Source organism: Pristis pectinata, chromosome 3 (assembly GCF_009764475.1).
Source record: "Pristis pectinata isolate sPriPec2 chromosome 3, sPriPec2.1.pri, whole genome shotgun sequence".
In the NCBI taxonomy this organism is placed as follows: domain Eukaryota; kingdom Metazoa; phylum Chordata; class Chondrichthyes; order Rhinopristiformes; family Pristidae; genus Pristis; species Pristis pectinata.
The window spans coordinates 67,664,582-67,678,201 of NC_067407.1; the positions used below are offsets into that span (position 1 = coordinate 67,664,582).

At 46.5% G+C, this 13,620-nt stretch overlaps 1 protein-coding gene across 2 annotated transcripts in view; it reads right to left on the reverse strand.

Moving 5' to 3' along the window:
- Positions 1-13,620, reverse strand: part of LOC127567879 (probable voltage-dependent R-type calcium channel subunit alpha-1E) — a 615,955-nt gene that overhangs the window by 206,787 nt on the left and 395,548 nt on the right. For both annotated transcript variants that reach the window (XM_052011039.1, XM_052011041.1), the window contains exon 23: positions 8,677-8,806. In XM_052011039.1, the coding sequence (XP_051866999.1) occupies positions 8,677-8,806 (130 nt within the window). The remainder of the gene's footprint in view (positions 1-8,676; positions 8,807-13,620) is intronic.

Here is a 13,620-nt window from a genome sequence, read left to right on the forward strand (position 1 = left end):
TGGTACATGCTTTCAGGCTTTTGTACCTTCTGTCCAATGGGGGAGGGGGAGGGGAAAGAAGTGGGAATGTCTGGGGTGGGTTGGGTCTTTGATTATGTTGGCTGCTTTACTGAGACAGCGAGGAGTGTAGACAGAGTCCACGGAGGGGAGGCTGGTTTCAATGATGTGCTGAGCTGTGTCTGCAACTCTCTGCAGTTTCTTGTGGTCATAAGCAGAGCAGTCACTATACCAAACCATGATGCATCCAGATAGGACACTTTCTGTGGTGCATCGATAAAAATTGGCGAGGGTCGACAGGGACACACCAAATTTCTTTAGCATCCTCTGAGGAAGTAGAGGTGCTGGTGAGCTTTCTTGGCCGTGGCATCTACTTGGTTGGACCAGGACAGACTATTGGTGATGTTCACTCTTAGGAACTTGAAACTCTCAACCATCTCAATCTCAGCTCCATTGATGTAAACAGGAGCGTGGGCACCACCCTCCTTCCTGAAGTCAATGATCAGCTCTTTTGTTTTGAGGGAAAGGTTGTTGTCATGACACCATGTCACTAAACTCTCTATCTCTTTTCTGTATTCCAACTCATCATTATTTGAGATTTGGCCCAATACGGTGGTATCATCTGCAAACTTGTAGATGGAGTTAGAGCAGAATCTGGCCATGCAGGTGTGAGTGTAGAGCTGTAGTCAATAAACAATAGTCTAACGTATTCCTGTTTCTTCTATCCAATGTCTTCTATCTCACAGATAAATTTTACTCCAAAATGTTAGCCCCTTTTATTCCATGACCTTCAGTGCAGTAGTTAACTAAATATATTTGGAAGATGTATTCACACAACATCAACTGCATTGTCCTCATCCACTCCTATTGTGCCTCAACAAAAAAACCCAGTCGTTGCTCAGACACTGTCTGTCCATCACATATCCATGTTGTCTCTGCTTTTTGAGTTGATGCATGTACAACTGGTTGTTAATTAACCCCAAAGTATAGTTTCTAGAAGCTTACTCACCATGAACTTCAGCATGCACATCCCAGGTTTATCCTTCTCACCTTTTCTGTTGTGGGTGTAACATTTACAATCCTCCAGTTCCTTGCACTTAAAGAGGATTACGAGACTGAGGCCAAAAATTCCAGAATTTTTTGCTTATCCTTATTTCCTCAGGAAACAACAATACATTCTTTTCAGACTGAGTGATTTCAAGTTACTCCAGCTTTTCTAATAAATCCTCCACATGCATTTTTATCTCGTTTCATGTCCAAACAACCTTCTGCTTTGCCAAAGTACCCCTTTCATTGAATGCAACAATGCAAAATAATTACTGAGTACTTAGCTTCTGTTTCCACCAGTGGATCACCATTCAGTCCCCAATTAACTTCATCACTTCTCTGACAACCTTTTAGAACCATAGAACCATAGAACAGTACAGCACAATACAGGCCCTTCGGCCCACCATGTTGTGCCGATCTTTAAACCTCGCCTAAGACTATCTAACCCCTTCCTCCCACATGTCCCCCTATTTTAAATTCCTCCATATGCTTATCTAACAATCTCTTGAATTTGACCAACATACCTGCCTCCACCACTACCCCAGGCAGTGCATTTCATGCACCAACCACTCTCTGGGTAAAAAACCTCCCTCTGATGTCTCCCTTGAACTTCCCACCCATTACTTTAAAGTCATGCCCTCTTGTATTGAGCATTGGTGCCCTGGGAAAGAGGCGCTGGCTGTCTACTCTATCTATTCCTCTTAATATTTTGTATACCTTTATCATGTCTCCCCTCATCCTTCTTCTCTCTAAAGAGTAATGTCCTAGCTCCTTTAGTCTCTCCTCATAATCCATACTCTCCAAACCAGACAGCATCCTGGTAAATCTCCTCTGCACTTTTTACAACGCTTCCACATCATTCCTATAATGAGGCGACCAGAACTGGACACAGTACTCCAAGTGTGGTCTAACCAGAGTTTTGTAGAGCTGCATCATTACCTTGCGGCTCTTAAACTCGATCCCATGACTTATGAAAGCTAACATCCCATAAGCTTTCTTAACTACCCTATCCACCTGTGAGACAACTTTCAGTGATCTGTGGATATGAACCCCCAGATCCCTCTGCTCCTCCACACTCCCCAGAATCCTGCCATTAACCTTGTACTCTGCCTTGGAGTTAGTGCTTCCAAAGTGTACCACCTCACACTTCTCCAGATTGAACTCCATCTGCCACTTCTCAGCCCAGCTCTGCATCCTATCAATGTCCCTCTGCAATCTTCGAGAGTCCTCCACACTATCCACAACACCACCGACCTTTGTGTCATCTGCAAACTTGCCAACCCACCCTTCCACCCCCTCATCCAAGTCATTAATAAAAATCACAAAAAGTAGAGGTCCCAGAACCGATCCTTGTGGGACTCTGCTAGTCACAGCCCTCCAATCTGAATGCACTCTCTGAGGCATATCAACCCTCTGCTTTCTACAGGCAAGCTAATTTTGAATCCACATGGCCAAGCCTCCCTGGATCCCTTGCCCTCTGACCTTCTGAAGAAGCCTACCATGTGGAACCTTGTCAAACGCCTTGCTAAAATCCATGTAGACCACATCTACTGCACTACCCTCATCAATCTGCCTGGTCACCTCCTCAAAGAACCCTATCGGGCTTGTGAGACATGATCTTCCCTTCAAAAAGCCATGCTGGCTCTCCCTAATCAGTCCATGATTCTCTAAATGCTCATAGATCCTATCTCTTAGAATCCTTCCTAACAGCTTGCCCACCACAGACATAAGGCTCACTGGTCTGTAATTCCCTGGACTATCCCTACTAACTTTTTTGAATAAGGGGACAACATTTGCCACCCTCCAATCCTCCGGTACCATTCCCGTAGACAACAAGGACTCAAAGATCCTAGCCAATGGTTCAGCAATCTCCTCCCTCGCCTCGCGGAGCAGCCTGGGGAATATTCCGTCAGGCCCCAGGGACTTATCTGTCCTAATATTTTCTAACAGATATCTACATGCTCTAGAATGGTACGGTAGCGTAGCAGTTAGCGCAACACTATTACAGCACCAGCGATCGGGTTTTGATTCCCGTCGCCGTCTGTAAGGAGTTTGTACATTCTCTCATGTCTGCGTGGGTTTCCGCCAGGTGCTCCGGTTTCCTCCCACATTCCAAAGATGTACGGGTAGGTTGATTTGGGGTTTAAAATGGGCAGCGCGGACTCATTGGGCCGGAAGTGCCTGTTACCATGCTGTAAATAAAGTTTAAAAAAAATTAACCTTACCAACACTGTCCTCAGCGTCATCAAGGCCCCTCTCCTTGGTGAATACTGAAGAGAAGTATTCATTGAGGACCTCACCCACTTCCACAGCTTCCAGGCACATCTTCCCACCTTTGTTTCCAATCAGTCCTACCTTTACTCTCGTCATCCTTCTGCTCTTCACATAAATGAAAAAAGCCTTGGGATTTTTCTTAACCCTACTCGCCAAGGCCTTTTCGTGTCTCCTTCTTGCTCTCCTCAGCCCCTTCTTAAGTTCCTTCCTTGCTACCCTATATTCCTCACGAGCCCTATCTGATCCTTGCTGCTTACACCTTATGTATGCTGCCTTCTTCCTCCTAACTAGTTGTTCCACCTCTCTTATCAACCATGGTTCCTTCACCCTACCATTCTTTCTCTGCCTCACCGGGACAAATTTATCCCTAACATCCTGCAAGAGATCCCTGAACAACGACCACATCCCCATAGTACATTTCCCTTCAAAAATGTCATCCCAATTTACTCTCGCAAGTTCTAGCCTTATAGCCTCATAATTTGCCCTTCCCTAATTAAATATCGTCCTGTCCTCTTTGCTCCTATCCTTGTCCATGACAATGCTAAAGGTTAGGGAGCGGTGGTCACTGTCTCCAAATGCTCACGCACTGAGAGACCTATCACCTGACCTGGTTCATTACCTAATACTAGATCTAATATGGCATTACCTCTAGTCGGTCTGCCAACATACTGTGACAGGAATCCATCCTGGACACACTTAACAAACTCTGCGCCGTCTAAACCTTTGGTACCTAGCAGGTGCCTGTTTGTTTTTATTCTCTGTTAGGACATTTTGTATTGCCGGTAAGGCCCACTGAGCTCCAACAGATTGTTTTTTTGCTACAGATTCCAGTATCTGTAGTGTCTTGTGTCTCCATTTTACTCCTCCGGAGTCTCTTCAAAGCAAGCTGACTTCGAAGAAGTTCTACTCCTCTCTTCGATGGGAGCCCTGTGAGACCCTCTCTCACTGCTCCCCCTCCGTGGTTTCCACTGCTCTCCGGCTCTTCAACCACGTTCTTACTGAGACTTGCTACTATAACTACGTGTCCTTCCTCAGTATTTCCCAGCGCCGATAGCCTTTGTGTCCCCTCTTATCACCCTCCAACTTCCATCTCATCTCCATCCTCCCCTTCTCCCCCACCAAACCTCTACACTCCCGCTCCCCAGTTCCATCTGCCCTTCTTTTCCTTGCTTTCTCCCACCTATCACCCAGCTGCCTCTGTCTCCCAACTCCACCCCTTCCCTCCCCTCCACTTGGCTCTGTATGCCTGTCATCCTTCATCCCTCCTCAATCCATCAATCACTTATTGGCCCTTGTCTCAACCTTCCCCCCCTCTTTATACTGACTACCTCCCCTCTCCACTCTCAGTCCCTTGATGCAGGAGTTCAACTTGAAACATTGCCATTTCCTCCCACAGGGAAAATCTCTGTTCCTCTGTGGAGGAACAGAGGGATATTGGGGTCCACATCCATAGATCTGTCAAGATTGCCACACAGGTTGATAAGGTTGTTAAGAAGGCATATGGTGTGTTGGCCTTCATTAGTCGGGGTATTGAGTTCAAGAGCCGCGAGGTGATGTTGCAGGTCTATAGAACTCTGGTTAGACCACACTTGGAGTATTGTGTTCAGTTCTGGTCGCCTCATTATAGGAAGGATGTGGAAGCTTTAGAGAGGGTGCAGAGGAGATTTACCAGGATGCTGCCTGGATCAGAGAGCATGTCTTATAAGGATAGGTTGAGTGACCTAGGGCTTTTCTCTGGAGAGAAGGAGGATGAGAGGGGACTTGATAAAGGTGCACAAGATGAAAAGAGGCATAGATTGAGTGGACAGTCAGAGACTTTTTCCCAGGGCGACAATGGCTAACACGAAGGGGCATAATTTTAAGGTGATTGGAGAAAGATATAAGTTGGATGTCAGGGGTAAGTTTTTTTACACAGAGTGTGGTGAGTGCGTTGTAGGGGCAGATGCATTAGGGACACTAAAGAGACTCTTAGATAGATATATGAATGATAGAGAAATGGGGGGCGATGTGGAAGGGAAGGGTTAGATAGATCTTAGAGCAGGATAAAATGTCGGCACAACATTGTGGGCCGAAGGGCCTGTACGGTGCTGTAGTGTTCTATGTCCTATGTTCTAAATGCTGCTCGGCCCGCTGTGCTCCCCCAGCAGATTGCTTGTTGCTCCAGATTCCAATATCTGCAGACTCTGGTGTCTCAGGACTTAATTGATTTTGAATGAGTCACCTTCATAAACTGCTGCAGTACATGTGTCACAGGAACTCCCAAAATGCTACAAGTAAGGAGCTTCAGAATCTTGACCCAGTGAAGAAAAAAGAATTGCAGTATATATATCTCCGAGTCATGACGATGCAGGCATCACGTCACCTGCTGGAACAGGTGCTTGAGATCAGAAACTAAGGGTGTAGGTTTATGAAACTGTCGTGGGTAGGAGATTTAGAAGCAGGTCGAGCAGCATCTGTGGGGAGAAATGGCAATGTTTCAAGTTGAAACCCTGCATCAAGGGACTGAGAGTGGAGAGGGAAGATGGTCAGTATAAAGAGGAGGGGTGGGGGGTGAGACAAGGGCCAGTAGGCGATTGGTGGATCGAGGAGGGATGAAGGATGACAGGCAGTTGGCGCCAAGTGGAGGGGGGGTGGGAAGGGGTGGGGTTGGGAGACAGAAGGAAGTTGAGAGAGCAAAAAAAATCATATAGAGTGGTGAGGGATATGCAAGTCATTGTCTGACTGGAGATAGTGGAGGCAGAAGCCCTCAGCACATTTTGGAAACATTTGGAAGAGCAGTTGTGGAGCTACAACCTGATAAGGAAGGGGGATTGGTCTCCAAAGGTCTTCCTTGGTCAGCACAGACATGATCACTCAATGGTCTTATTCTCTGCTGTAAACTTACAAGCATCTTCAATGAGAACCTCTAGTACATGCATCGGGAACATGTGGAGTTCTGCATAAGATGATGGAAGGAATGCACAAACTGCCCATCCACCGTCCCCTCGGGCACCTCCTGCCCCGTCTGTGGTAAGGTCTGCAGTTTCTACATTCCCATCATCACTTACCCCAGAACCCACACAATTGAAGCAGAAGCACATCAGCCCTGGTCCCAAGGGAATACCTGACAAGATTATTCCATTCATTCCTCAAAGCACAAGGAGTGAGAATAAAATCATATACCCAAAGGTGAACAAGGACCACTGAGGTACTAAAGTCGAAGTCAAAGTCAAAGTCGAGTTTATTGTCATCTGCACAAGTCCACGTGTGTACAGGTGCAATGAAAATCTTACTTGCAGCAGCATCACAGGGACATGGCACCATAAAAGCAGCATTTGCAAGGAAAACATAAATTATACACAATTTTAACAAGAAAGAACACAATTTAAACAAAAAAAAGTCCATTGTAGTGCAAAGTGATCAAAGTGGCCATAGTGTTGCTAAACTATGGTGATTGGGTTTGTGCTGGTTGGTTCAAGAACCAAATGGTTGAAGGGAAGTAGCTGTTCTTGAACCTGGTAGTGTGGGACTTCAGGCTTCTGTACCTCCTGCCCGATGGTAGCTGCGAGAAGATGGCATGGCCCGGATGGTGGGGATCTTTGATGACTGATGTTGCCTTCTCGAGGCAGTGCCTTCTGTAGATTCTACCGATGGTGGGGAAGGACGTATTGGGCAGAGTCCACTACTCTCTGTAGCTTCCAACATTCCAGCGCATTTGAATTGCCGTTCCAAGCCATGATGCAACCAGTCAGGATACTTCCAACAGTACATCTGTAGAAGTTTGTTAGGGTGTTCGGTGACAAGCTGAACCTCCTTAACCTTCAAAGAAAGTAAAGACGCTGGTGCACCTTCCTTGTGCTGGGGCCAGGACAGGTCATCCAATATATTAACGCCCAGGAATTTACAGCTGCTGACTCTCTTCACTGCCGGTTCCCTAATGTAGACTGGTGCATGTTCACCCTCCTTTCCCTTCCTTAACTCAACAATCAGCTCTTTAGTTTTACTGATGTTGAGCAAGAGGTTGTTGTTGCAGCAACACAAAACAAGGGGCCTAAATATTAGGTGTCAAGATCCACATCCTGGCTCTTCACTGCTGCATAAAACATGAGAAATTGAAGCAGGAGAAGGCCATTCGGCCCCTCATACCTATTTAGCCATTCTACAAGATTGTGACTGACCTTTTATCTCTGCATCATTTTCCTGCACTGACCCCACATGTCTTGGTTTCGTTATTAACCTATTTGCTCTGGTAATAAACACTCTACTGAAGAAATAACCGCTCTGCTTAAGATATAAGTGCTTTGCTGTGGCAACAACTTCTCAGCAGTAGTAATAAATGCTCCATGGTAGTAATGAAAATTACTGTAGTAAAAGCTGCTCAGCTGTGGTAAAAAATACCCTGCTGTAGTAATGAAAACTACAGAGGTAACAGATCTGTTGTAATATTAACTGCTCTGCTCTCATAATAAATGTTCTACTGTCATAATAAACTATTATTATAGTTTCTCAGTATATCTCAAAATGTGTGTCTCCTCAATCACTGGCTGACACTGTACTGTCAATATTTACATTTTACTCCAACACGCAGAGAGATACAAATGCTTTGAACTTATGGGTCATAGAACGTAGAACAGTACAGCGCAGGAGCAGGCCCTATGGCCCACAATGTTGTGCTGAACTTAATTAAACAAATGTCTCCTAATCCCTTCTGCCTGCACATGGTCCATATCCCTCCATTTCCTGCATATTCATGTGGCTACCTAAGAGCCTCTGAAATGCCTCTGTCATATTTGTCTCCACCACCACCCCTGGCAGCACATTGCAGGCACCCATCACTCTCAGTGTAAAAAAAACTTGCCCTGCACATCTCCTTTGAACTTACCCCGTCTCACCTTAAATGCATGCCCTCTAATATTAGACAACTTAACCCTGGAAAAAAGATACTGGCTGTCTATCTGTGCTTCTCATAATTTTATAATGTTCCATCAGGTGTCCCCTCAGCCTCCACCACTCCAGAGTAAACAACTCAAGTTTGTCCAACCTCTCCTTATAGCACATGCCCTCAATTCAGGCAGCATCCTGGTAAACCTCTTCTGCACCCTCTCTAAAGCATCCTTCCCATAATGGGGCGATCAGAACTGAATACAATACTCCAGATGGGGCCTAACCAGAGCTTTATAAAGCTGCAACATACCTTCCTCACTCTTGAACTCAATGCCTCAACTAATAAAGGCAAGCAGGCCATATGCCTTCTTTAGGGTCCTGTGGTATTTCTCTCCATTTGTTCCTTAACTCCAACTCCAAGGCAACGCTGAACAATCCAGAGGACTTGAGCAGCCCATCCCTGTCCCCAGAGAGTGACACTTGAATTGGCCTTACCTGATTTCTAGCTGAGTCTTTGTTGATGGGATCCTCCGCTGCGAGGGCCACACTGCTGGCTGCAATCACCAGAAGGATACACATCTCAAAGTACCGCAGGTTGACAATGAAGTGGCATGCCCTGCGAACCCTGCCGAGGGAGAAACAGTCACTGCAGAGACGTCGTGCAATCATAGAATCATGTTCAGCACAGAAACAGGCCCTTCACTCACCAAGTCCCCGCTGACCTTCAGTCACCTATTCACACCAATCTCATTTTACTCCCAGTGGTTCACCGGACTGATTCCTGATGTATGAAGAGAGATTGGGACAAGTGGGCTTCTATTTACCAGCATTTAGAAGAATGAGAGGTGGAATCTCGCAGAAATGTACACAATTCCATCAGGAGACACAGAGACTGTAGACATTGGGATGCGAAGCGAAAAGAAACTGCTAGAGGAACTCAGCAGGTCAGGCAGCGTCTGTGGAGGGAAGGGAATAGTTGATGTTTCGGGTTGAGACCCTTCATCAGGACTGAGAGCGTAGAGGGGAGATAGCCAGGATAAAGAGGTGATGGGGGGTGGGGCAGTGAGGCAAGCGATAGGTGGATACTGGTGAGGAGAGGTCGATCGGCAGATGGAGTCAAGTTGGGGAGGGAGGAGTGGAGATAGCGACAGAGGCTGGGAGGTGATGGGTGGTGGTAACAAAGAGCTGCCGATAGTGGAATCTGAAGGGAAAGGAAGGTGGAGCATGGAACCAAATAAACAATGGATGGTGGGCAGATGGGAACAGCAGGGAGAGGGGATGGGCGAGTTCTATCAGGACCGGACAGATCAGATGCAGGAACGATGTAGGCAAGTCCAAGTCACAGTCGAAGGATACAGGGTCAGCCATTTGAGACCAAGATGAGGAAACATTTCTTAGAGTCATAGAGTCATAGAGCATGGAAAGTGGCTCTTCGGCCCAACTCGGTCCATGCCGACTGTGTTGCCCAGCGAGTTAGTCCCATCTGCCCGCGTTTGGCATAACCCTCCAAACCTCTTCTATCCATGTCCTTATCTAGATGGCATTTAAATGTTGCTAATGTGCTTGCCTCAACCACTATTTCTGGCAGCTCATTCCAAATATGCACCACCCTTTGCACGAAGAAGCTGCCCCGATGTCCCTTTTAAATCTTTCACCTCTGACTTTAAACCTATGCCCTCTTGTTTTTAGTGTCCCTGGGAAAAAAGACTATGTGCTTTCACCCTATGCCCCTCATGATCTTATATACCACTGTCAGGACACCCCTCAATCTCCTATGTTCCAGGGAATGTCCTGGCCTACTCAACCTCTCCTTGTAACTCAGGCCCCCAAGTCCAGGCAACATCCTGGTAAATCTTTTTTGCACTTTTTCTAGTTCACTATCATCTTTCCTATAACAGGGTGACCAAAACTGTACAAAATATTCCAAGTGCGGCCTTATCAACATCTTATATAACTGCAATGTAACTTCCCAGCTCCTATACTTAGTGCCCTGACTGATGGAGGCCAATGTGCCAAACACCTTCGTCACCATCCTACCTAACTGTGATGCCGCTTTCAGTGAACTATGCACTTGCACTCCTGGGTCCCATAACACTCCCCAGGGCTCTACCATTCACCGTAAGTCCTACCCTGGTTTGATCTCCCAAAATGCAAAACCTCATATTTGCCTGAACTGAAAACCATTTGCCAATCCTCAGCCCACAAACCGAGCTGATCAAGATCCCCCTGTAATTTTTCGTAACCTTCTACACTGTCTATAACACCACCTATTTTAGTATTATCCGCAGACTTACTAACCATGCCTTATATATTCACATCCAAATAATTTTTCTTCCCCCAGAGAGTGGTGAATCTGTAGATTTCTCCACCTCAGAAAGCAATTGGAACCAAATCATTAAATGTATTTAGGAAAGAGATACAAGATATTGCAGGTGCTGGAATCAGGAGTCCTGATGCAGGCTCGTGTCCTGAAACGTCAACAGTTCTCTTCCTCCCACAGATGCTGCTCGACCCGCTGAGTTCCTCCAACAGACTGTTTAAGGAGAGCGAGAGGGATCATGGGATAGGGAGAGAAACCTGGAACAGGGCACTGAATTTGGTTGATTAGCAATGATCATATTGAATGTTGGGACATGCTCGAAGGGCTGAATGGCCTACTCTTTGGGGCAGTTGCACAGAAAGCCTGAAAGAGCGAAGCTGGAATCCTGGAGTGGAGACTCATTGGCCCTCCTCCAGAACCCAGCACTGCTGATCTGTAACTTGCCAACCAAATGGGATGCTCTCTCCTGGGTGACGCTGAGCCTCCCCAGTGTTGGAGCTGCACTCATACAGCCAAGTGGAACGTATTCCATCACACTCCTGGTTTCTGCCTCATGGAAATCAGAGCATCAGAGAGGTCAGATTTATGAGGATGCTGCCAGGACCTGAGGGCTTGAGTTACATGGAGAGGTTGGGCAGGGTAGGACTTTATTCCTTGGAGTGTAGGACACTGAGGGGGGTGACCTTACAGAGGTGTATAAAATCATAGGGTGAACACACACAGTCTTTTTCCCAGGGAAGGGTAACTAAAAACCTTAGCGGGCATAGGTTGAAGGTGAGAGGGGAAAGATTTAAAAAGGACCCAAGGGGCAACTTCTTCACGCAGAGGGTGGTGCGTATCACAAGACCACAAGACAAAGGAGCAGATATGGAACGAGCTGCCAAAGGAAGTGGTTGAGGCAGGTGCAATAACAACACTTAAAACACATTTGGATAAGTACATGGACAGGAGGGGTTTAGAGGGATATGGGCCAAACACGGGGAAATGGGACGAGCTTGGTGAGCACCATGGATGAGTTGGGCCGAAGGGCCCGTTACCATGCTGTATTACTCTATGATTCGTGGGGAGGTTTTAGGATGACAGGAGGTGGATACCCAGCCTGTTCTTGTATCCACAGTGTTGATATGACTGGTTTAATTGAATTTCTGGTCGATGGTGACCTCTAGAATCTGCTAGTGTGGGAGTGGTCGAGGAAGGTCAAGGGTGGGTGGTAGGACTTTTAGAAGTGGTCAATACTCAACTCATCTTCCCTGCATATCTTGTGCCTATTGCACCTTTCACCTCCTTGCCATCACTGTAACTTGTAACCAAACAATTGCTGGGGGAATGTGAATTACAGTATGTTGGGAGGGAGTGGGTACTGTTGTTAGCCCAGTTATTGAGCAGCATGTATCAGTGACCAACCCTGACTTTGCTCATTCACTGCTCTTGCATTTGTCAGTGAGACATATGTTATGTAGCTGGAGCAAAAGCGAGTTGCTGGAGGAACTCAACGGGTCAGGTTGGACAAACTAGGGCTGTTTTCTCTGGAGCAGCAGATGCTGAGGGGAGACCTGATAGAAGTTTGTAAAATTATGAGAGGCATAGATAGGGTAGACAGCTGGTATCTTTTTGTCAGGGTTGAAATGTCAAATACTAGAAGCCATGCATTTAAGGTGAGAGAGGGGAAGTTAAGAAGAGATGTGTGGGGCAAATTATTTTACACAGAGTGTGGTGGGTGCCTGGAATGTGCTGCCGGGGTGGTGGTGGAGGCAGACACAATAGTGGGGTTTACGAGGTTTATAGATAGGCGCATGAATGCAGGGAATGGAGGGATATGGATCATGTACAGGCAGAAGGGATTTAGTTTCATTAAGCACTATGTTCGGTACAGACATTGTAGGTTGAAGGGCCTGTTCCTGTGCTGTACTGTTCTGTGCTCTATCTGTAGAAGGAAATGGACAGTCGACATTTCGGATTGAGATCCTTCATCTGGACTGGTCTTGTGTGTCCATGTTACTGTGGCTGCCAGTTGTTTGGTATTCTCTTCCCATATCCCTTGCTTTTGTTGTGTTTGTGATCTCGCACCCCCCACCTCTGCTGGGTTACATCTCCATTGCAGCTGCTCCACCAGAAGCCCCAGTAACACCTCTGTGACTGTGCCACAACATGCCACTGAGTGCCATCCTGCATCCCCATACCTTACTGTGGTCCCGCAGAGAACAGGGTGCACGGACCCTTTAGTTCTCTCATGGGAAACATTTGACCAGAAAATGTTGGCTCTGTTTCTCTCTCCACAGATGCTGCCTGACCTATTGAGTGTTTCTAACATTGGCTACTTTTTGTTTTCAGATTTCCAACATCTGCAATGTTCTGCCCTGGATAACCTTGGTGGAAAGGTGTTTTTGAGGAGCGTCCATATGGTCTCAGCAGCATTATGTTGAACAGGCAACTTTCTATTTTCAAGCCCCTAAGTGGGGTCAAATCATGGTGTCTGGTAATTAGCACTAAAATTGCAGACCTAGTAAGCACAAGAGTGCTTGAGAAACAAAGGATTGCAGATGCTGGAATCTAGATGAAAAACACAATGATGCTGGAGGAACTCAGCAGGCCAGGCAGCATCCGTGCCATTTACAGTCTTCAGTGAGACAAAGCATAGAACATACAACAGTACAGCACAGGAACAGGCTCTTCAGCCCATGATGTTTGTGCCGACCATGATGCCAAATGAAACTAATCCAATCTGCCTGCACATGATCCATATCCCTCCATTCCCGGCCTGTTTATGTGTCTGTCTAAATGCCTCTTAAACACCGCTGTCATATCTGCTTCCACCACCACTCTTGGCAGTGTATTCCAGGCACCCACCACTCTCTGTGTAAAATGCATCTCCTTTAAACTTACCCCTTCTCATTTTAAAACTTTATTTATCCAGCACAGTAACAGGCCCTTCTGGCTCAACGAGCCCATGCCGCCCAATTACACCCGTGTTGAAATGTGGGAGGAAACCGGAACACCCTCTAGATGCATGCCCTCCAGTATTTGACATTTTTACTCTGGAAAAAGACTCCAACTGTCTAGCTATCTATGCCTCTCATAATTTTATAAACTTCTATCAGGTCGCCCCTCAGCCTCCAGCG